General features: G+C 49.9%; 1 protein-coding gene across 6 annotated transcripts in view; it reads left to right on the top strand.

Annotated features, from left to right (window-relative positions):
• TTYH3 (tweety family member 3) overlaps positions 1 to 24,010 on the top strand; it is a 72,518-nt gene that overhangs the window by 24,702 nt on the left and 23,806 nt on the right. For 2 of the 6 annotated variants that reach the window (XM_044433178.1, XM_044433175.1), the window contains exons 2-7: positions 7,987 to 8,156; positions 15,520 to 15,631; positions 17,821 to 18,041; positions 18,354 to 18,449; positions 21,630 to 21,702; positions 23,230 to 23,305. In XM_044433178.1, coding sequence (XP_044289113.1) covers positions 7,987 to 8,156; positions 15,520 to 15,631; positions 17,821 to 18,041; positions 18,354 to 18,449; positions 21,630 to 21,702; positions 23,230 to 23,305 — 748 coding nt within the window. Of the gene's footprint in view, positions 1 to 4,714; positions 8,157 to 15,519; positions 15,632 to 17,820; positions 18,042 to 18,353; positions 18,450 to 21,629; positions 21,703 to 23,229; positions 23,306 to 24,010 lie in introns of those variants that run through there. The other 4 variants (XM_044433173.1, XM_044433174.1, XM_044433176.1 and 1 more) reach the window with 4 other exon arrangements.

Genomic DNA, 24,010 nt, shown 5'->3' with positions numbered 1-24,010 from the left:
GGAAGGTTTCAGTTCCGTGTGGCTGCTAAGCGCAGATGGAGCTGATTCCTCCTCGCTGAAGTGCCGCAGCAGGGTGGGCATTGCAAGGAGGGCGGAGAAGGGGGCTGTTCTCTTGAGACTCACAATCCCATCCGAACTCCTGGATTAGAAGCTGGTTGCGATGCTCCTTCCTAGCATTTTTCTCCTGGGAGGTGCTTCCTCCACCCCGTGTTGTAGGCTAGCAGGACAGATTCGGAATCAGGCTAGCTGCGTCCGCTGCCCTTGAGGCTCGCCAGTGGTGATTTCGAGGTTGCTGGCCCTATTCCTAGGCCGCCGGGGTTGCCACTGCCTTGGGTTCCTCTTCGTGGGCTCTGCCCATCACACACGTGGGTTTTGTGTCTTTGAGCGGCAGCTGCAGCAGTTCCCTGGGAGGAAGGGAGAACAAGAGCAGAGCTCCATCAACATCCAGGCGGCCACAAGTTCCCCATCCCTGTTAGACAGAAGCAGGAGCAAGAGAAGCTTTTTCTCCAAATCCCACGAAACTTTCCAGCCAGAACGGGCGCCATTGCCCAAGTTTGCCTTGCCCAGACCTTGCCGCTCACTCCAGTCTCAGCAAAGTCTTCCCTCTAATAATTAAAACCACCGTTGTTTTGTCTCTGTTGTGCATTCCCCCATAAAGTTGCCAGTTCTGCCTCTTCTTAACTTCACACTGCAGCATGAGACCTTTCCAGATGCCCGCCTGGATGTTTTCTCCTGTCTCTCAAGAAGGAAAACGGGCAGGTTGGGGCTTGGCCCAGTTGTGAGTCACGACTAGCTGCCCGAAGTCTTGTATGGCTGGGCCTCGCTTGTGGTCCCCTCTAGATTTCAGAAATGATGTAGCTGAAAAGCTCAGGTTCTAGTTGAGAAGCAACTGGTATTTAAACCAGCTTTCTTCTTTGGCAGACCCCTGCACATGATCAGTTCTATGTAGGATCTTTGAGCAATTGCTTTCTTTTAAAACATTTCCATCCTATCTGACAACTCAATCCATCTTCGGAGCAGTGTCCCGGATTCTGTTTGTGCCTCTGCCTTGGTAAAAATGAAGAGTCGGTCGCTGTTTGCTAATCCTCAAACTACAGCAAACCAATTAGCCTCTCCAACATGGCAGTACTTGAGAAGGCGCATTATTTCTGTAGACAAACATGGCTCCTTATCTGGAATGTGTTGCAAAACAGCTGAATCTCCTTTGCCTGTGTGTGACTGAGGCCGCCTCGCAGTCCACACAGCAGTTCATGCCGCAGCTCACAGCTTGACCGGGTACCGAATCCAGCCTCGGAAAAGCTGGGCGTTCTTCTTGCACTCAGCTGCAAACCCATTGCTGCTGTTCCAACGGCCTGAAGGCCTTAGATGTGGGTTTAAAACATTCAGGCCGCTTCTCTCTGCATCTCCTGGTCATCATCCAGAAGATGAGCTCATCTCTCTGTGTGTATAAAGTATGTTTGATTTTTAAAAGGCAGGTATGCTTATGCAAAACCCACGGTGGTCCAGTCATGAGACCGGAGCGAGGAAACTTGTACTCAGATCCCTGTTTGCTTATTCTGTCCCCGGTGACTCATGCAGACTTAACACAACTTCCATTCCCTGATTTTCCCCTCCTGCGGTTAAGGGATGCGTTGGCATCGGCATAACCACAGTTAAGGCTGACTAGCTTACTCACTTAACCAGGATGTAAAGCTTGCTAATTACCCTTCTGGCTAAGTGAGGAATGTGGCTAACCTTAACAGCGGTTGATATCCGTTCCTTGGTTGGGTTTAACCTTTAGAGCTCAGTTTAAGTTGCTGTTTCATCATTTAGAGCTCCAAAGGTCCTATCAGAGGATGCTTGGCTACTGAGATCAGCAGGAAAGGTTATTTTGAGGGCAGAGGCCTGGGATTTGGGCACATGGAAACGGGTTTCTGCCTCCGTCGCTCTCAGTTTCTGGAATGCTTTCCCTTTTGAGTTGCAACTGGTACACACTCCTTCTGCATTCAGAGAGCACCATGGTATTCCTTCAGTAATTTTCCCGCTGTCTGGACCTGAAGTTTGAGCTGGAATTTCTGGAGCTTCCAAAAAAGGTTCCCCTTCCCACTTGCCTCGCTACCTGAAAATGAAATTGTGACTTCTGCATAGTCAAGGGCCTCCCCAAATAGGCAGAGTTAGGCTTGTGTGCCCAAGAGTAGAAAGAGGGGAGCTCTAACAGGGCCGTTGGTTCCTGCGTTTTCCAGAATGCGGAGAGCAGCTGAGCCATAACATTGAAGGTGGTGGGGAAGGATCAAAGCTGGACATTAAGCCTGCCAGGCCTCTTCCTAGTTCCTCTCACTCCATGGTGCATCGTCTGTATTTTGGAAAGGGGGTGGATTAGGACTGGGAGATGGACACTACTAGCATTTGCAAAGCTTCCCCTGTCCGTTCCATATAGGGGGGTTCTAGGAGGGCAGTAAAGGGTCGCACTTTTCCTTTTCCTACTCTCCAGACACCAGCTTCCCCCCAGCTTTCTGGCAGTTAAGTACTTCGGTTTGGAATTGGCCACTAGCCTTGAATCTCAACGCTCTTGTCTAGCAGGGAGGAGATGTAGGTGCGGACAATTGCACTCCTCTTCATCCTCTAGACACCTCCCTTCCATCCCTCCCCCTCAAAAAAAAAAAAAAATCCAGGAAGCACCATTATCATATGAAGTCTTTTGGGCCACTGGACATGCTTGTGGATACATGGTAAAGGAAGGACCCAGCTCAGCAGTGAATTAGCTCCTCTACAAGCAGGTCCCAGGTTTAATCCTGGCGATCCCCAGGTTGTCACTGATATGTGCCACCAAGTCATCTCCAGCTTGGGGCCACCCTATGAGTGGAAGTCCTTCAAAATGTCCTATCTATGCCAGCTCCATTCAGCTCTTCCAAGTTCAAGGCTGCAGCTTCCTTGCTGGATTCCCACCATCTCCTGTTCGATCTTCCTTCCCATCTTCCGCCTTCCACTTTCTCTAGCATGATTGTCTTTTCTTGGGAGTCTCACTTCCTGATGACGTGACGTGTCTGAAGCGGGAGTGCCTCAGTCTCATAGGCAGGGCTAGGAAAACCACAGGAAGCCCCTGCTAACAGTCAAATTCAGCATCAAGAATCCTAACCTTTTGTTTTAGATGGCCACTTTTATCCTCTTAATTGTGTTTCTGACGCAAGCAGAGCCATATTGTCTGATGCACTCTTATTTAACAGGGAAATAAACTTCTCTCCCACTAGATTTCCATTGCAATGTTCCGGTAGTGCTGAACATCGCCGGATTTCTCCTTCCCCCACTTTCCGCATCCAGCAGATGTGCTTTCTTTTCCCCATAATTTTCCCTGGCAATTTATTTTTAAAAATACATTTCCAGTTATATTATTGTGCAAGGTGGATGTAGGAAAAATAAGCAACTCATAGCTTTTCAGATAATGGATTTCCATCCACTGCTTTTTTTGTAATGCTTTTCCAATTATTTATTGGATGGGGGTGGAGTGGCAACTATCTTAAAAGGTTCCATTTCCTTTAAAGATGGAGATTGTAATGTATTTTTCATATTTTAAACACCTGCATGAATAAATTGCAGCAAATTGGCTCCAAAGAAGCTGCAGCTACGGCAGGCTTTCTAAGCAAGCCTGGGATTTTGGTGAAGACCCACTTGGAGGCACTCTTGGTGGGGGCATGAGGAAATGTCTTCTCAGGGGCTGCTCTGGAGCTCCCAGCCAAGAGAGGCCAGCTTGGCCCCTTCCCCGTTGTCTGTTTTTTTAAAAGACAAAGCCATTTCTCAGACAGGCCTTTGAGGTATAAGCTGGTCTGTCACTGAAAGGATCCTTTGAGTGCTGTCTGCTTCTCCAGCGGTTCTGTTTGAATGCATCTGCCTGCAGGTTCTATTTCAATTAAGGTTTTGTTTTGCATCGGTGTTTGTTGATAGCCAGTGTGAGCTTGATCTTGACAGAAAAGTGAATGCATATCAAATGCGATTCTGTCTCCTAGCTGTGTTTGCATATCCCAGGCCACCCTGCTGCAAAGGAGCAGTCCTCTTCAGGGACACAACGCCCTGCAGCTTCTGCTCTTGGGCCCTCACTTCCCCTCTTCTTCGGCTGCCCAGTTACCACACTGGGGAACAGTTCCCAGCTGTGCCTGGGAGTCCTTCGTCTAAATGTCGCTCTCCCCATAAATCTGGGGATTAGATAAACGTCCCTTCTCTGTAACCTTCTCCGTAACATGGGGTGAGGCTCCGTTCCACCCCCACCCCATCGCAGGGGCTCGCAAGCCAATAGAGCGCACTGTCCATAAAGGGAGCGAAAGACCTTACGGTATGTCCCCATATGTCATGAACTTGATGGCATTATTCTCCCATGAGGAGATAATGCTAATCACACACCTTCTGTTTCTGCCGTTCATGAAAGAACTCCCTGGAGGCCGACTTGCCGAGCTGCCAGTCTCACTCGAATGATGGGGGTCCGCTGTGCGCACAGATTGCACATAGAAGCTGATGCTGAATTTCGTAATCTAGCTATTTGGAGTATTTTGTGGAAGTATCTTCTCTCCTCCCCCCCCCCCACTGCTTTGCCCTGCCTCGGTATTCCTGTGTCGAAGCCAAGCTGCATGGCGGGAAATGCCAGGCATCCCCAGTGTGGCACCCATCTTTGAGCGGCCCCTGTGAGGCCAACGACCTGCCAGGCTTAGGCTCAGCTTCGTTTAATGATGATTTAGTCTGTGGCGATGTGGGAGTGCCGAACGAATGGCCTTTGTCCAGAGGGAGGGGTTCCCCTTTCCTACCTGGTTGGTCTGCAGAGGATCTGTGTTACATAAGAGCAGCTCAGACCCTGTTGAATTGTACGGGTGGAGTTTGCTATTCCTGATGGAAGAAACCCCCAGGTCATACCCTAAGGACCGAATTAAACTTGTATGCGGCATATGCACCAGCTGAATAGCAGCAGGCATTTAACCCCCACCGCGTTTACAAAAAGTATTCCAGTTTGTGTTCCCCCCACCCTTCCCTCTTCTCCACCCCGTGGCAGGCATAGAGGTGAAATGCAGGTGGAAGGGCCTTGGGCAGAGACCCTAAGATTTGAATGCGCAAGAACAGGTGACTGGTTCCCAGCCTGTCCAGAGATATGGGATAGGAGACCTGGCAAAGAGCTCCGTCAGAAGCATCGCAGATCTGTGGCTGGCCAGAATAAGCAGGAAGAGGCCAAGCGGCCTGGTCGTCTCCCTTGGTGGTTGCCTCTGTGTTATAAAGAACATTTATTTGCTTAATCGATGGACTTATTAGATTCATACCCCACCTTTTTCCTTAGCACTCAAAGCAGCTTACATCCTCTTCCTCTGCCTGCTCTCCATCGCAGCCCCACAACAAGCCAATCCACAACCAGTTCTGTGCCGACGTCCCAGTGCACAGAGCCTCCATCGCTCCCACTTCCTCCTGTGCGTCCTAGTTTGTTCCAGCCCTGCATTCAGGGGCTCTCCTGGCTCCATCGGAGTCTTAGGTGGAAGAGAGAGATCAAACTACCAGTCCTTGGTGTTCTTGCTGCCCCAAATGGCAGATATCTTCTCCCCATGACTTCACATAGATGTCGAAAGCCAGTATTTGGCTAAGGAAGTAATCTTATTGTGAAAACTGCAAGTGTTTAGCTGTAATTTTCTCAGTATTGCAGGAGGAGAAGGGCAGCAGATGCAGCGGATTCAAAATAAAATCCCTACCTCTGCACTTTCGGAGACGGATTTGTTTGAGGACTGAAAGCTATTCATGTAACTGGATTGGCACAAGTCAGCCAAACTCCCTCCCAAGTTTCTAAGCCAAGTTGCAAGTTGGTCACATTTTGCTGTCAGTGACTTCCAGATTCAGGTCTGAATGGCAAGTACTTCAAGCTGAAGGAAAGGTTGCTTTGCCCCACACGTAAAGCACAGAAAATGGAAGAATTTGAGCGATGAAATGAAAGTCGTATGCCTCGTAGTGGATTGATGCACTAATGTAATGCCAGGCTATGACTGGGTATTAGATGGAGGAGCGTTTAAGGACTGCCAAGCGTGTTGCAGATGAACTAAGCCAATTCATGGGGTTGTTTTACTTATTCTGGCAGTGTGGCCCTCACCTCACTCTTGGTAGCAAACTCTGTTTGGCAGTGTGGCGTCAGGGCATCTTCCCTTTTGTGATGTGGTCCTTTGTTGGCTTGGATATGCCGGCGAAGTTAATCCAGGAAGAAGATGCTGTAACGAGGGGGCAGAGAAGTGCCCCAGAGCAGCGAGGGACTTAGCAGACTGTCCTGCATGGCCCGGGGAAGGCCTGGCATTTTTTAAAAAATGGTTTTTGAAAAAGGTTTGGCATTTAAAAAGGGTTGGGGAAAGTTTTCTTTTGGACTCTTTGCACTGCTGCCAGATTTCACCTCGGCTGTTACTGCTCTTTCATTTGGCATGTTAAACTTCTGTAGCACGGTTTATGCTGCGCTTTATAGTTTCAGTGGTTGGGAACTGCTCAGAGGGTTTGGGCTATTGGACGTTATCAAAATTACGCAATGGAATGAGAGGCCTGCTTTCTGGCCTGTAACCTGAGATGGGGGCAAGGGTTTAAACATATCCCCTGCAGATTGGTAGGTTGAAATGCCTGTCGTCTGAGTCCTGACTAAGTGCTTATCGTATTTCAATTATTAAGAGCCCAAATTAAGTTACTGTAAAGAACATTCTTCGCTTTCAGACGTGGCACATAAAGAGGGGGCTGTGCAAAAGACTCTTCTCCTATTCCTGAGTAGGAGAGGTGGTACTCTTCAGGTCTGCCCTAACTCAGCATCCCCTGGTTTGAGTCCAACGCATCTGGAAAGCACCAAACTGAGGAAGGCTGCTGCTTTGTCATCTTCTCCTTCTCCTATTGCATTTACAACCCAGCTTTTTCCTCTCGTGAGCATTCACGCAGCTCACACAGTTCTGTTCTGTCATAACAACAACCCTGTGAGGTAGGTTGGGCTGTGAGTCTGGTTGGTCAAAAGTCACCAATGGACTTCATGGCTGAGTGACAAGAACCCAGTTTTCCCGAGTTCCCCACACCACACTGACTTACAAATATTTGGTGCTCCCTCGTTAGATCAGCTTTCCCCAACCTTGTGCTTTCCAGACACATTTGGACTGCAACACCCAGAATCCCCCAGTCAGTTGCCCTGCTGGATGGGAATTCTGGGAATTGCAGTCCAAGTGCCTCTGAGGGCGGCCACGAGGTTGGGGAAGCTGCTTTAGATAATTCAAGTTCAGGGACCTGTTTGCCATATTGGTGTCATGTGAGTGTTTACTATCTGCACCTCGGATAGAATCTCGTACCCAACTCATTTTGTCATGTTTGATTCTAAAGCCCACCCATTTGAATATTTTAGTTTAAAATGTAACTCTGGGTTGCATTTGCAATTCTATGGAATGGAATCTTCATTTAATGCAGAAGGGAGAAAAACTGAATTCTAAATAGCTTTCCCCTCTCGTGAATATATTTATGCAGGTGTCAATTTGGTGGGTTGTCTGTTTGTTTGTTTTTAAGAAAACCAAGAATCCTACTAAACACTTTTACATACCAAAAGAAAAGACAGCCCTGCCCTCAGGCTTAAAATCCAAACGCATTTGTCAAACCCCTGTCAAAGTGCTAGCGCTGCTGGTTTAAAATTTGGACGTTGCTGCGCAGTAACGCCAGAATGCATTTTGCTCCTTGTTTGGCACATGAGGTGTTCACCTGCTCGCAAGTGGAGGAGTCTGGATCGGTGCACACACCTTGCATGAAGCAACCTGTGCGGGGAACCCAGGGAAGGCGGCTGCAGCAGTCTGTGCGCAGCTTTTCTCTTTGGCCTGCATGGGTGCAGTTTCTGGGTTCCCAGATTTTTATGGCTCTGAATTAGGGTTTGTTGCCAAGTGCAGCTGGTGGGTACTTCTGCATCCTGCAGAGAAAGACGTTGCACTCAGAAATCGGGGACTGCTCTGTGTACCATCTCGCAATAAACATCTGCTTCTCTCCCTCCCTCAGGCCCTGTTGTTGCTGGGTGGCGTTGCTCTGTCCTGCCTCGCTCTGGATCTCCTCTTCCTCCTCTTCTATTCCTTCTGGTTGTGTTGTCGCCACCGCAAGACAGAAGAGCAGCTGAACGCAGATTGTTGCTGCACCGCCTGGTGCGTCATCATCGCAACTCTGGTCTGCAGGTGAGTCTTCCCCACAGCCGCTTCCTCCCAAACCAGCCGAAGGGTGAGCAAAGAGAAAACAAAGCCACCTGCTCACCTGGCCCTCACCACCGTCTTACCCATTTCCTGGCCCGGACTGAGATCTCTTCAACCGTGAACCTCCCAGCAAGCTTAGATCAACACCTGGCCTTCCCCAAACCCAGAAACTATTGCTCGCTAGGTGCTTCGGTTGGCATCCTCTGCGCTTAAGCTCTTGAGCTTGGGTTGGCTTACATGGACTCATCCATCTCGGGTAGATCGGGAGTGTGTGCCGTTAGTAATAATGATAGCAGCAGCTGTTCCTTTAGGTCATTTTCTTGCTGGGTTTTGGTCCATGTGCAGAATATAAATATTGCTAGAGAATAGCAGGCAAGATCGTCTTAGGAAATGGGTCATACCTTCCCTGCAGGCCATAAGCTGCCTCTGCAGTTGGTGTGTCAGCTTGGTTCAGCATTAGGGCTCTCCAGGGCTCTCCAGGGTTAAGCGAGCTGCAGCCAGGAAAGGATCTGCAGTCGTTTAGGAACCTCAGAGCCCTCCAGAGCCAAAGGCAGGGGACACTATGGGGACAACCTTCTCCAAGCCAGAGGTTGTGGGCAGGGCCACGTTCTTCGGCCTGGAAGGTGTACAAGGACCTGCCCAGAGAGTCTCTCTTGGAGGTGTCCGTCTGCTAGCGCTTCCTTTTATTTTCAGCTAAGCCTGTTGAGAGAGGCGCTGGCGTTTTGCAAGCCTACGACACTGAAACAACATGTTCATCCCAGCAAACCAGCGCATTAAATCCCGCAGGACAATTTGTGGGCACAAGCTAAAGGTTTAGCCATGTGTTTTGCGGCCACCGTGTTCTTTCGATCTGAAGCAACCTCGGAAGCCGCTTCTGTCTGCCTCTGAGTAATGTCTTGTTTTGGTTTCTCCGGATGCTGTCTCTGGGCACTTTCTTTATGCTGTCGTCTGTGGCCCCTTGCCAGTATCATCCGTGGTTGAGCAATGCACTTCTGTTTTATCTCATCAGCCGATCTTCAAGGCAGGAGCTGCCCTGTGCAAATCGTGGGCAGGCCTTCTAGCCAGAGGCCTGGGCCTCCAGGGTTTATGCGGACGCAGGACACGTCCGCCTCTCTGGCCTCTTGCCTGCACGCATCATATGGTGTGGCCTCCTGGCAGCCCATGCCCCTAAAATCTCCTCCAACAGGGCAGTGCCCCAGTGCAGCTTCTTTCTTTCTTTAATATCGCCATTTGAATGCTGCCAAGAGTGGGCTCCTGGGTGGCTTATGACAATTGAAAGAACAGTCTTCTGAAATCAGTAATGCTAAAAGCAACAATAAGACAAAATCATAACCCAGCAAATTAAGATCATTACATAAAATATTTAAAGAAGCATATCACAAATAAACAATATAAACTAAAATAAAATTATTAACTTGGGGGTTGTTAAAAACAGGATCGTCATTAAAATCAACTGAAAATGGCTGGGAAAGAGATACTTCTTCGCCTGGCACCAAAATGGTAACAAGGTGCACCTCTCTGGGGAGCCTGTTCCAGAGATGGGGTGCTCCCACCGAGAAGGCTCTGCTTCTTGCCACCATCCCCCCTTTAGGTACTTAGGGCCCACGCCATGGAACTTCATGCATGTGTGGGGAGGGAGCGGGGGCACATCCTGTGGCTGTGTGCTGAACACCACACGTGTGTGTGTGTGTGTGTGTGTGTGTGTTGGGGGAGGCAATTAGGGTGGTTCTTTTCTTTGCATGTAGGAAAAATGCAGTGCATCATCCATGTAAGGGCAGCCCTTTTTCACATGCGCTAGGCAGGAGGGTGTGATTTGGGGCAAGCACCTGGAGGTCACGGGCAGGGCTAGCCTGTGTGACCCCGTCAACCCCTCATACGGTGTTACACTTTGCTTTATGACTGTGGGATGTGATGGAAGGAAAAGCGCTTTCGGCATGTCAAATAGGAAAGAATTCTGACCCAACCCTTGGAAGCGAATTTGCAGGCCTCTGGTGGTGGAAAGAGGGTGATGACGGGGTCTTCCGGAAAGACACCCAGGTCTCATTCTGGGCCTGACAAAAGCTTGCCACTACCCAGCCCGAATTAGCGGGATCTCAATGCGCAGACCGTGCTGGAAACGGCCAGAGGTCATAAAGTTTTCCTCCGAGAGCTGCATGTGGAGGTAATCTCTCGCTCAAGGCCGTGTGCTCCTCTGCCTAGAAGCAGGCATGCTCTTTTGCAGTGCCAAACTAGCATGCCGTCTTGGGGTCCCGTCCCCCCCAAGATGCAGAGTATCCTTTCAGGGCTTGGCTGTTGCGTGCTTCCTTGCAGCGTGATTTCCCTCAAGTCCCTGGAAATATTTTGTCTTTGCTGCTCAGTTACGCACGAGGGCCTTATCAGAAAAATGAAAACAAAAACGCTGCTTTGCAACAAAAGGAAAACAAAGAAATCTACACAACTGAATGGGGCTCAGTTGACTAAAAAGCGAGTTTATTCACACCCAAGGATTTTTTGTTTTATTTTGACAGAGCAGACTGTCCCTCATTTTTCCACTCTTTTTTGTGGGACAGCGAGGAAGTTTGCTTTGGGTTTGTGCCACGCAAGTTCTTCCCTCTGGAAGGGCAACGGCGAGCTCATTTGCCACCGCACAGCTCAGCTTTCATGGGCGACTTTGTAGAAGTGGCAAATGGGCAGAAATGCTGTCCGGAGAGCACAGCACTGTGAGACAGGTATTTTCGGAAGACACCCTTGGCTGCCCAAGAAGCAACCTCGACCCACCCGAGAGTTCTTCTGAAGCCCTTCTGGACTGCAGATTGCCTTTGTCACCAGACTGAACAGAGGCGGCGCGTGAGCCCACGGCAAGCAGCTCTGAGAGACCGAGGCAGAAGGTCCGCGTCTCAAAAGAGAACAAAATATTTCCATTTGGAAAGGCTTCGTTCTCGCTTGCTCTGAATATCAAGTCGGGCCGGCCTCCAGAGTCCCTGCTCTGCCTGCGCCAAAGAATGTCATTGGCACGTTCTGCTTTTAACGACGTGTGGCTTGTGGGGACGGTCGTTATGGCCGATTTTATGAAGCTCTCGGATCGGACTGCTGTGATTATTCTGTCCTGGGCGAGACTGGGCTTAACCTTTTCCTGGCCCAGGTGAAACGCCACGCTGGATCTGGAGCATTCTAGCAACGGCACCTGCTGGAGAGATTGAAGTATGGTGTAGAGGGTGCTGCTGCGTTGAGGACTGGGCAGCTAGTCTGGACCGATTTGGCAGTGCCAGCAGGTCCTTGGCAGAGCCCTTCAGGGCCTGTGCACATCGAAGGAAAGAGAATTACCTTTCTTGTTACCTGCGCACGAGGCAGCTTCACTGGACCGATGCCAAGCATTCTTCTCCTTGGTCCGTTGGAGCTGTAAGGCGGCCCATCCTCTACCATGGCCAGTGGGCTGGGAAAACCCACCGGCTCAATGCTTCTCTCCATTGCTTGTGGGCCGCAACGCCCAGAATTCCCAGTCAGTGGCCCTGCTGGATGGCAGTTCCGGGAGATGCAGTCTAAATGCCTCTGAAGGCCACCAGGTTGAGGAAACTTGTACACCAACATCAGAACCGTAATGGCCTGGCATTCGTACCCCACCTTTTCTTCTCCGGTGTTCAGTGACCACCCTTCACTTTCAGCCCAAGAATGACCGCTCTGTCAAAAGATCAATAAAATTGGAAAGGCATTCAGCCTGGTTAGGGTTTGCTGTAGACCTCTTGAGATACATCTGTTGTCAGCTGGGGAAATTGCAGATAGCATTGGGATGTAGGGAAAACTGGAAGATTGGATGGACCAGCAGTCCTGGGTGCTTTGGGATCAGATAATGCTGCCGATTGGACCTGTGCTCTTGCAGACGATGTCACACCTTGAACACTGTAGCAGACATAATGTGCAAGCAGATGTTGAAAGATGGCTTTTGCAGTTCCTCCAGAAATAGCACTTCCCCAAGTGTTGAAGAATAAGGTGGTAATTAGATGGGAAAATTAACTCATCCCCAGGAGTAACTTTAAGGTGATGTGTGTGCGTGTGTGTATTTAAAGGCTTCAGCGTGTAAAATTCCCTTTTAATTAAAAATGCCTTGCTGTCACCAGAGTATTAACGTGTAACAAAAAGGCTTTTATGGGTGGTGTGTCTTGTCTTGAATCAGGACAGAAAGAAAAGCTATAGCTGACGCATTTATCAGTTAAATCCACTAAATTGTTGTCTTGCTGCTTCAGTTTCATGTTGAAAAGGAAAACTGGTCCTTATATGGCATCCTTAACTCCACTCTTTTTCCTTTTGGAAACCATCTCCTTTTCACTGTTTTTTTTTAAGTCATGATGGACAGTTATATGGTGTCCAGACTGTCCATGGCTTTCAGAGATTTTTATTTCAACCTGTGAGTACTTGATATAATTCTGAAAACTCCAGTTTCCATTTAAGGGTCTGTAGTAAAGACCTGTGAGAGTGAGTGAGTGGGAAAGAAAGAGGGCTCAACATTCCCAGCCTGTTTCTCCAGTCCCACCTGAGACAACCAGGTGGAAAAGCTGGCTTCATCCCAGTCGAATGTAGGTTGTCATTAAACCATGGATTGCTGATGAAATGTGGCTTGTTGTGAGCAAACCATGGTTGGTAAACCACGAGCAGCCAACAACTCAGAACCCAACAAGAAACCAAGGAGGGGTTTTGAGTGGGTGGTATTAGTGGTTAGTGGTCTGTTATAGCACAGTAACGCACAGCTCAGTAACAGCCCGTGGTTCAGCAAAACCCCACATTCAACCCATTCTGGGCCAACCACATTGCTGGTCCTCACTGGGGACTAGAAACCTCTGTTAAATAGCAGACTTGATACACTACCATGTATTTTTATATTAATGTTGTAATCGACATATTGGCTTGTGTTAATGTTGTACAGATTTTCAGTCTGAAATAACCAATCCCATTTCCTTTAAAGAAACAACTCCCTTTCTGAAGCTTTGTCCTTCAAGTTCCTTGCAAGAGGTGGGATATAATAGTGAAGTCACAAGAACAATACTTTTAAAAAATGTTTTGTTGGTCGTTTGCTGTTTCCCACAGCAAAGAAGCTTTCGTTTCTCCACGTGGCCCGTTCGTTCACCTCCAGCCAACCTCTGTCCAATTCTTAGGAAAACTGTAGGTTATGGCTTTTTTTAATGCATCGGTTACAATCAGTGGGGATTATCTTCTTTATGCCTGACACAAAGATAGAAGCTTATCTCATCATGGGATACGTGCCTTTATTCTCAAGAGAAAGCTCTGTTTAAGAGACGGCAGTCTTAATAGGCTCTCTGCATTTTTTTTTTTTTTTTTTTTGCCCTTGGTCTTATGCCACCCTGTGGGACAATGTTTGGCTTTTCTCTGTCTGGCGGAGCAGCATCTTATACCTCAGAATCTCTCACCTCCCACCTCTGGCCAGGAGGGAACTCTGGGGCTGCAGAAAGCAACCTGAGCGGCGTGGTTGTGGCCCTTCTCTCCTCACCCTTTGGGTAACGCTTGGGGGATCGACCCCTTCTGGAGCCGTGCAAGACTCCCCAGCGCATTTCTCCGTGGAGGGTGCTCTGGGGTTGCACCGCCGTGGGGTGAAGGCCTCAATGCCGTTCTCGTCGCTGCCGGGGACGGGCGCACGGAGGAGATGGCTGCGTGGCTGGGCAGGCCCCTATCCGTCGGCCGTGGACTAAGGTAGCTTGACTCCCCCGAGGCACTGGAGCACGTGCTGCATGATTAGGAAGCTGGCTAAGTGCAGGCTGGGGGGCACGACGGCAACAGTTGGGTGGATGGCGGTGCCCAAAGAGCGCTTCCTGGGGGTTGCTCCTCGGACTGAAGGAGGCGTCTAAGCAGGGCTCCACAGGGCTTGGCCCGGTTCCCTTTTTCTGCAAGACGTTTACTACTGCGCGGCAGGAAGCGATGGGGGCTTGCTGATCCTGTCTGCAGATGACAAGACATCCAGTACTTCTGAAGGCGGAAACAGAATTCGAAAACATAGAAACAGCGCGAGTCGGAAGGGGTCTCCCGGGCCATCTAGTCTGACCCCCGGCTCCAGCCGGTTCCACTCATGGCACGCCTACCGTGTGCATGTCTAGCCTTTCCTTGAACACCCGCACCGATGTTTTCTAACCTATCAAAAAGATCGTGATAGGTTAGAAAACGAGGGAGGGAATAGTCCAGGTTTTGGTTGGACGTCAGGGAAAACTAACAGTGGGCAGAACAGCCATACAATGGAACCAACTTCCCAGGAAGATGGTGGACTCCCTGGAGCAATTCAAGTGCCTGAAACTGAATTCCTGCACGGAGCAGGATGGGATTCGGTGGCTCAGTTCACGCCTTCACCAGAACGGCTGTCTGCTGTCCCTTTCTTCAGCAGGTCCTCGGCATGCGTGGGCCTTTTAACTCTAGATTGCTTCGTTCCTATGCCAGCGGGAGGTCTCTCTGCAGAGGGTTAGCATTCCTGAAAAAAGAGCTAGGTGGAGAGCTGAACATGGGCAGAAGTCAGCATTTCTTTGGCAAACCACAGTTTTTCCAAGTAGACGCACTCATTGCCGCTTCGCACACGAGGCAGGGCTTGGGATACAGAAGCATATTCATGCACTCTGGGCAGCATCTAAGGCGCACATCTTCCACCGCATCTGTCTTCCGGTTCTTGCAGTTTGGGTGTTTCTGGCAACTGCAGTGCTTGTGCGGCAGTCGGCCTGAAGAGCAAGCGCAGGGTTGCCAGTGCTTTCAGAAATGATGCTCGCTTGCTTTGTTCAAAAAAGAGCGATCCTTTGGGTGTCCCATGGCGACAGTGCTTTCTTCTTCTTGGGGGCTTAACAGGGGCTCCTCAGTGGGACCAGGGGAGGGTACGCACCGCTTTCTGAAGGACACCTTGCTCACGATTCCTATCTTTTCCCTAAAAGACGAATCTGCACGGGCGCGATTTATGCTGAACGAGGTCTGCCTGTTCAATCCACACAGGAATTCTGGGCATCCTTCAGCAGGCCCCCAAATTCTCTGTAACCTGTCGGGGTCCTTCGGCAGATGGAAGTAGAAACTGCTGCCAGAACACAGAAGACTTGCACGCCGTGGTGTGAACGAACACCCGTCCCCTTGGTCTAGCACCAAACTAGCTGCATCGAGCGCTGAATCCAGAAAGGGAGCAAAGGAAACCAACCTACCTGCCCCTTCGCTCCTCTACTGCTGAATAGCCCTTTTATTGGTGCTGCATGGTAGGATTATAACGCCTTGCTTGCAGCTCAGGGCATGCGTTCCCTTCCTGCGGAGAGGTGCGGATGCGGGGGAAGCTTGCCTTTTAATCGGCAGCTGCCGGCAGGATTGAAATGTGCAGCGACGGTTGTGTTTTGTCCTTTTGCAGTGCTGGCATAGCTGTTGGCTTCTATGGGAATGGGGAGACCAGCGACGGCATCCACCGGCTGACGTACTCCCTGCGGCACGCCAATCGCACTGTTGCTGGAGTCCACGAGCGGGTGAGTTTCCCCAAAGCTCTAGTTTCCCCAAAGAGTGAGGGCGGGGAGGGTGAGATGGCCGAACCGCACGCTCCGGCTCTTGCCCACCTGTGCGTCGGCCTCTCCGCTCTTACCTGCCTCTCAACAAGTCCTTGGCAGAGTCCATTAGCTGAGGGAGATGCGCTTCCCCCCTTTTCCTCTCCATGTTCTAAAAATATCCGAGCAAGTCAAACCTGTTAAATAAAGTAACGTTCCTCCGCGATAATGCCTGGTTCAGGCGGCTGAATGTTAATGTTTTTCCCCCGCTCCCAAGCAGTGGCCTTCCGAACCACACCGTCGATTCACGACGATGCCTCTAAGAACGGCCTTGCGTGGGGAACGTGGACAACATCGCTCTGCTGGTCCACGGGAGAAGGAATCGAAAGCGCACCATTGGGGTGCGTCTCTGTTAGGATCCGTGCCGCAAAAAGAGCACAGGCATTTGATCTCTTCAGAACCAGGAGGCCAGGATGGGTGGAAGGGTGAAAAAGTACAAACCTTGAGATCTGCCGCTTATACTCAGTCCCAAGATGGAGACGAATGTGTCATTGACAGGTGGTGCTGCTATTAATACACAAGAGTAGGATTTTATCCTGTGCTTCTAGTATCTTATTGGAGGGGGTGTATTTTTGAGAAATGGCTGTGGAGCACCCAGAGAGTTTTGGCTATTAGGCAATATCGAAATGAAGGGAGGCGCCTTGCATTTGGGAGCAGAGGAAGGATGGCTGCTCCCATTTCTGGAGCATAAGGGCCAGCTCTGACTCAGACCTGTCTTTTGCAAGACTGATGAAGAGCTGGCACAGTTTTGGGGGGGTTGTGGTACAGCCAAATAACAGTGTCGTCCGACTGTGGGTTTGGGATTTGTGTGTGTGCACCAGCGATCCCGTCAGCCTGGTATTTTCTGCCGTGACCTGCAAACAGCAACCCTGAAGTTCAAGTCAGAGCCTTTTCCGATCTCTCGACCTGAAATTGTGAAATTGGAATTTATAGGGGGAAGGGGCCAGATTTCTGCAGGTTTCACTGTAAAGGTGTATGTGACATCTTCACTGTAAGTGGAATGCTTGACCCAGTCGGCGCTGTCTCATTCTCTGCCTTTCGAACGCTTCCCAGTTGAAAGCGTGAGCCGATCATGGGAAACCCACCAAATTTCATCCGTGCTCCATTTTGCAGTGAATTATGGTGCCTAATAGAGCAGAGGCGGTTTGGCTTCCTGAATCCAGCCTGTATCTACGAAACAAAGAATGGCCAGGCCCGTTTGGGTGCACATCTGCTACGCGGCTTGGCTGGCTTCGGAATTGTGGCCGAGCGTCCTGAGCCGATCTGCAGCCCGTGTGCTGGCTCCGTGGCAGAACCAACTCAAGCCATGCTGTCTCTGGCCCTGAACGAAGAGCTTTGCTGAAGCGTCACCACCAAAAATCGGGGTCCTCTCCTTTTCAGCAGAGCCACTTCAGCTTCAGATCTGGGGTGGAGGTCCTTCTCCAGGAACCCTCTGTGAGGGCTTCTCCAGAAGTCCTCCAGGAGGGTGGCTACCCGGAGAAGGGGCCCCGGTTTTGGAATACGCTGCCCTGAGAGGCTCGCCTGGCACTGGCACTTTATTCTTTTTGGTGCCTGGCCAAACCCTTTTTATTTTCCCAGTATTTTCAGGATTAGATTGAGATTTTAAGTGGGCTTTTATTGTGTAGAATGGTTACTGTGCTCCAGTTTGTTTCATTGTAAGACCACCCTGTGTCCGCTTGGTAGTGGACAGTACACAAAAGTTTTGAAGAAAGCAAGCAAGCAAGACACTTCTAAGCAACAAAGTCTCCAAAGGCAGATGGAAGCCCTTCATTTTCATTTCTGTCAATCGTGCTTGTAGCTGCTGCTGCTGCTGCTTCTGCAGAGGAGAGTATGAAAAGCAACACTCTAGGAACGGAGATCTCTTCTTCCCCAGCTAGTCCTTTTCTCGCCAGCAAGCGCGCGAGACCTGAGTGTGTTTCCATGACCACACGCATCGCCAAGTGCTTGCAAGACAGTGTCCTCCGGGCACACCTCTAGCTTTGCACCAAGCTGCGTTGCGAGTTTTGAAACAAGAAATGTCGAGTAGCGGCCTCCTCGGCACCAGCTCGCTGGCCCTCTGCTTTGCTTTGCGCTCATGAGGAGGCGTCTCGCTGAGCATCGGTCTTGATCCACAGGTGTTCGACACTGCCGTTGCTCTGAACAAAACCGCAGAGCCCAACCTGGGGGACCTCGAGGCCATCTTCGCCAAGCATACAGATTACCTGCGTATTGTTCAAAAGCTCCAGGGACTCCTGGACGAACTCGTGCAGCAGACAACAGAGATTCCTTTCTGGAAAAATGACGAGGTCTCCCTGGAAGAGCTGGCGATTCATATTGACCTGTATGACTGGTACAGGTAAGCCGTAGGTATTCTTGCGCGAGGTTTTATGCATTTGAGGAAGCTCCTGGGTTTTCCACTCCCCTTCACATAGAAGAGTTTATGGTAATCATTTAAATCTGAACAGTAGCTTAGTAAGGTTGAGATGGCTTGCAACTCCCAGCAAAAGAACTCAGCTGGGGTTTTACACCAATGGAATCTTGTTTTTTACCCAATGTCCTGTGGATCTTTATCCTGGGTAAAGGAATAGAAGTCTTGTCCAAGGTTTCTTTGACTCCTTCGTGCATCGGAATTGGCTGTCTTGACCGTATCTTTCTGGTTTTCCTATAGATGGCTTGGATATTTGGGTCTACTCTTATTCCACGTCATTATCTGTTTACTGGTGCTATTTGGACTAATTAGAAACTCAAAGGCCATTCTTATAGGGTAAGTTGACATGGAAAAAACATTGTAGTATATTAAGATAAATGACTTTCAGTCCTCATTTCTGTGCCGTGTGTGTGTTGCATGAACTATTTTGAGTAAATGTTCGAGGTGATTTCAATCCAGACATTTCTGAAAGGGAATTGCTTCCTCAGAAGAACATGTTTTTGGGAACAAAATGATAAAATTGCTAAATGAAGGCATTGCATTGCTTTGTCGCATGCAGAAGAGCAAAGAAATTCTTACTTTTTGATCTGTACACTTGATTACTAATGCGAAGACCGATAGCTTCCTGGCTGCTAGGAAAAGCATCTTGCACAAAATAGATTCACGGGATGCAAAGTTATCTTTGTCAAACTCCTTGTTTTGACAGGCTGGCATCTTCCATGCATTTACGTGTGTCGGCTTTTGTTTTGACTCAAGAAATCTTAAGTAGTTATGGCTTGACTTGGAAGGATGTGCAAAGTTCTCATGCTGTTGGTTTGTCTGGGGTACCAAATTTCAGCAGATCTGAAGGCAAAGTAAAGATGCTGCCCTCTCCCTCTGTGACCTGGGAGGAAGTTCTATTGAACTCGATGGGACTTGCTTCCAAGTAACTATTCTTAGGATTAGGCTGTTCATTGGATAATAAATGACAGTTCAGTGTTATAACTTGTGTATGTAGCAGGGAAGCATTTTGAACTGGAAAAAATAGGTTCCCATTTGGTTATCCAATAAGTTTATCATTCTCATGTCATGCTGCTGAGTGAACACTTTAAGAACTTGGTGGTTAACAAAGTAGTAATGAAACTTCCTAGAATACGACACTAAAATGTTTCAAGATGATCTGCAGATCCAAATGGCCCAGGTTCATGAAAGCAATTTTCCCCCTGCGACACCCTTGAATCAGTGGTCTATAGCTGGAAATGAACCTATCCATAGTCATGTGGTCTTAGAAAATTTTGCCATCCTTACCTGGTGAGCCATTTCATGTTTAGCCTGACCAGTTTCTGTACATATTGGAGAGACAATGTGGTTTAGTGGTTAGTGTGCTGTACCAGGACTTTGGAGAGCTGGATTCTAGTCCTCAGTCAGTCCATGAGGCAGACTGGATGACTTCGGGCCAGTTGGTGACTCTCATCCTAACCTACCTAATAGGATAAAAGGGAGCGAAGGAAATGGACTGTCTAAGGTGCTTTGTGATCCTTACAGAGGAAAAGAGGCGGGATATAAATTTAACAATAAACAAACATATGTTGACATTTCTTTTATGATTCTGGCAGCTTATTTAAGCTGTGACATGCTGAGGAGACCTCCCTGAATTATGTCTTTGTCACTGCTGCATTCTTTCTTTCTCTTTTGGGCTCTTGTTTTTGATTCTGGAGATGCTTGGGGGTAATTCTCCGTGGCAACCAACCCTGCTTTCTTTTTGAATGGAAAGCACCTTAAATTTTAGCAAAGGGGTTAACTTGTTTCCATCTGTGTGCCTGGTATCGGAAAGCGATCCCTAAAGACAGCCTCATGTGGTGGTGTGATGCGCAAGCAGTGGGCCAACCATTCCGGAAGCTTGGAAGCCTAATGATTGGTTGTTGGTGCTTAGGAGTCCAAAATAGCCATCGTGGTTAGGGCTGAGATCCAGGCAACGTATTTGGGAGCGTCCATGGCTGATGGGAAGCTAGGAAGAGGTTCTCTCCTTCCGCCACCCACCTGGGACTGCTTTTCCTCCTGTGATATCCACATTCAAAGTTCTTCCATGAAGTTGCAGGCCGATGCTTGAGCAACTCGACTCTCTTGCCCCCAGGGCTCGTGTAGATCTGCCGTTCATGCTTCTGGTCCTCTTGAAAGGCGCTTGCAGTACCTCAGTGGGGTCACCGCACCCGTGGGGCTGCTCTCGCTCCTTCTCCTCTTCCTCGACCTGGTACCACTCGCTGGGCAGGAAGGGAGCCAGGGCGCCTCTTGCCGCTCTTCACTGCCATTGCCTGGGCCAGAGCGAGAAGCAGCTGAGCAAATGGAAGAGCAAGCCAGTCCAGGGGGCTCTTCCCAGGGGGCTTCTCGTCGGGTGTGGGCCCTTGGCCCGTACCTAGCCATGCTTACGCTTGGTGTGGCTCCTGAGTTCAAGGAGGACGCATGGCCAGGTTGCATCGCACAAGTGGTGGCGAACCTTTGAGAGACCGAGTGCCCAAACTGCAACCCAAAACCCACTGATTTATCGCAAAGGGTCAACACTGCAATAAAACCTGAAAACTGAGGTTTCAGTTTAGATAAAGCACCTCACATCTAGTCCAAGCATGTCCTTGGCAGCGCACTGACCGGCCACGCGACAGCTCGGACGAGTCCCGGGTACTGAGTTGCGGCTTGCGATGTCATCGACTGGCGCCGCTACTCCTTTCTGAGCATGCGCATGGCCCCCATGTACACTGTTATCCAGTGCTTGGATGCTGGGGCACCTTGGCTCGCACGCCAACAGAGAGGGGTGCTGTGGCACAGGCTCTGCACCACCGCGTTCACGGATCGAGAAGCATCGCATGTTCCCGGCCCCACAGAATCGCAGTCAACCACACAGTAAACCTTTTGCCAGCCGCTCCACTTCCATGGAAGAGGGAAATGACAAGCCCCCCCCCCACCCCCAAAGCCTTCCTCGAACCAGTGTTGCCTCCATGGTGGGGCCCCCTAACCTGATGGCCAAGCCGATGGCTGCTCACTGGTATGCATGGAAGTCAGGGGTGCAGAGCACCGTTCCAGAACTTGGCCATCCGTGGTTCAAAGGATGGAAGGCTCCCACGTCGTTCTTCAACGTCACGTCTGTCCGGCATTCGGTCTGGTGGATTCCTTGCGGACGGAAGGAGGAAGCGAGGTTCACTGCATTGCAATGTGCCGAGTCTGAAGGAAACGGAACTGCAGGGTTTTGGCTGCATTCCGTTTCTCTGCCAAATAACCACTTCATTAATCGGTGCCCTGGGGTCTGGTTTCTTGCAAAGAATGCCTTATATAGTGCTCGTTTGGATTCTGTATAACGATGCCAGGCGGCTTCCTTAAGCAGCCGCATTTGGAAATTGCCAGTTACAGAAAAATGAGTTGATGGGTAGCTTTCTCTTCCCCGTACTGTTTTGAACTCTGAATTATAACTTTCACTGGGGATTAAGGTATTAGCGCTGGAGCCCAGATGTCTGCTAACGGCGTCTCCTCCTCCTCCTCTTCCCACAGCGTATGTCTCCTAGGGGTGTTTGCCCTCATTGTGAGCTGGGGTTCCCTGGGTCTGGAGCTGGCCATCGCTGTGGTAAGTCGCTCCCGGACGAAATCTGCCCTCTTCGCAGCACAGTTCGACAGGGGGAGTGATCCGACCGCTCCAGCAGCATTTTCTGATGCCGGATAGAGAAGCTGGACGGCTTGTTTCAATCGCCCGTGCCTGCCAGATGCCATTTGCCTGATTGCCTGCCCCGGCACGGGTTGACCTGTTGTCCAGTGCAGCAGACATCTGGGATGGAGGTTCGGGGAAAGAGACCATGGAACTTGCGCTAGGTTTTTCTTCTTATGGGAAACATCATTTCCTGCAGTTCAGGGTTGGGAGCGCTCCTTGACCCTGACCTGTCCCTGGAGCATCAGCTGCTGGCGGTGGCGAGGAGTGCTCTCCTCCAGCTTCGGCTGATACCACAGCTGCATCCCTACCTGGATGAGCAGTGCCTGGCAAGGGTGACCCACGCTCTGGTAACCTCCCGGTTGGACTATTGCCATGTGCTCTGCGTGGGGCCACCCTTCTTGAAGACGGCCCGGATACTTCAGTTGGTCCAGAATAGAGCTGCCAGGTTACTAACGGGGACCAGCAGGGATTCCCTATCACGCCGGTCCTGTATCGCTTGCACTAGCTGTCAGTTGAAGTCCAGGCCCAGTTTAAGGTGCTGCTGATGACCTGTAAGGTCCTAAATGGGTCCTGAACACCCGAAGGAGCACCTTCTTCCCGATGTGCCGCCCGCCCCTTGAGGTCGGAGGCAGAGGCCCTTCTCCGGGAGCCCTCCGTGAAGGAGATCAGGAGGGTAGCTGCCCAGGGAGGGGCCTTTTCAGTGGTGGCGCCCAGCTGTGGAATACGCTCCCCAGGGATGTTTGCTTGGCGCTGTCGCTCTATTCTTTTCGGCATCAGGCAGACCTTTTTATTTTCCTGGTGTTTTAACAATTAATTGGTTTTATCCTTGTTTTTAATCACTATTTTTAGATGCAGTGTGCTGTGCATTGTTGCTGTCAAGGTTTTGTTCCTTTTTTGATTTTGTTCCCTGTAAGCTGTCCAGAGACTTTTTTACTAATGGACAGTATAGAATTCCTTTAAATAAAATGTAGAATAGAATAGAATAGAATAGAATAGAATAGAATAGAATAGAATAGAAAGGAGGAGAGGAGCCCTATCTTGCCACATGAGAGCTAGTTAACCTGCATGTAGAACCTCAGAACGGGGGCAGCATTGCCCAGATATGCCCATGGTCGTATGCACACGTGCTGGGCTGGCTGCAGAGTCCTGGAGTGGCTGGGTGAGCATTCAGACATGCAGGTGGGTTGTGCAAACCTCGCTCTGCCCCAAGGGCCGAATGCAGACCTGACTCGCTGCGCTTGCAGCGATTCTTTGGGAGAGCCACCGGTTCTTGGAGACGTCAGCCGGTGCTCTCTTCCCGCAAGCCTCCTCGGATGGGATTGAAGCTCAGACTGGGGGAAGGTGGTATCCAAGGGGGCTCTCAGGTGGGGAGCGTTGTGTTGTGTTGTGTTGTGTTGTGGGCAGCCATTGCTCCCTGACCCCTGCGTGGCGTCTGCTCTTCTCCAGGGCTCCAGTGACTTTTGTGTCAACCCCGATGCCTTTGTCTCCAAAGTGGTGGACGACTACGCGGTGCTCACGACGGGTGAGGAGCGCTAAAGCTTCATTTTCTGCATGCTGATGTTGGGCAAAGGTGGAGGGGAGGTTCCTGGAGCACCTGCTTCTGGGAGGCGAGAAGTAAAGGACTGGAGAATGGACTTACGATTAGAGAAGAAACCTGGGGGTAGGGAAAGAGTTTCCCATGAAACAAAGGATTCATGTAAGGATCTGTTCTGGGGTGGGAAGGGCGTAGCCCTCCCCCATGTGGTATTGGACTCTAGCTCCCATCAGCCTTAGCCAGGCCTTAGCTATCCTGCCTGAGGTGGAAGGATATGAAGGCTAGGTGAAAGGAAGTTTTTCTTCAAAGGCAAAAACCCAGCCAGACAGAAGTCGCTTGCTGCCAAGAGGGCGAATTGCTAAGTGACATTCTTAAAGAACCCACGTTATTTAATAAAAATCATGAATATTTTTGACTACCTTATATAATTCTGCTTCTGTGATGCATTTGATCCTTTTATAGTCTGCTAAGCCTTCTGCAAACATTGACGGAGACATTCTCAGCAGCCTTGAGGACTAGAGACTTGCTTTTTTAAAACAGCAAAAATGAAGTAGTACCAGTAGGTACTACGAATTCTGCAGACTTTTAATTCTTACTTCCTCCGGAGCACAGCAGAAGAGAGTTTGCCTTTCAAAACTGTGCCATAAAAATCTGTCAGTACAACAGTCTGTTTTAGCCCCACTCCCTGTGGGG

This window comes from Varanus komodoensis, unplaced genomic scaffold, assembly GCF_004798865.1.
Source record: "Varanus komodoensis strain SLA01 unplaced genomic scaffold, ASM479886v1 scaffold26, whole genome shotgun sequence".
Lineage (NCBI taxonomy): Eukaryota > Metazoa > Chordata > Lepidosauria > Squamata > Varanidae > Varanus > Varanus komodoensis.
The sequence above is the reverse complement of the archived record's forward strand: the minus strand, read 5'-3'. Positions and strand labels throughout refer to the sequence as shown.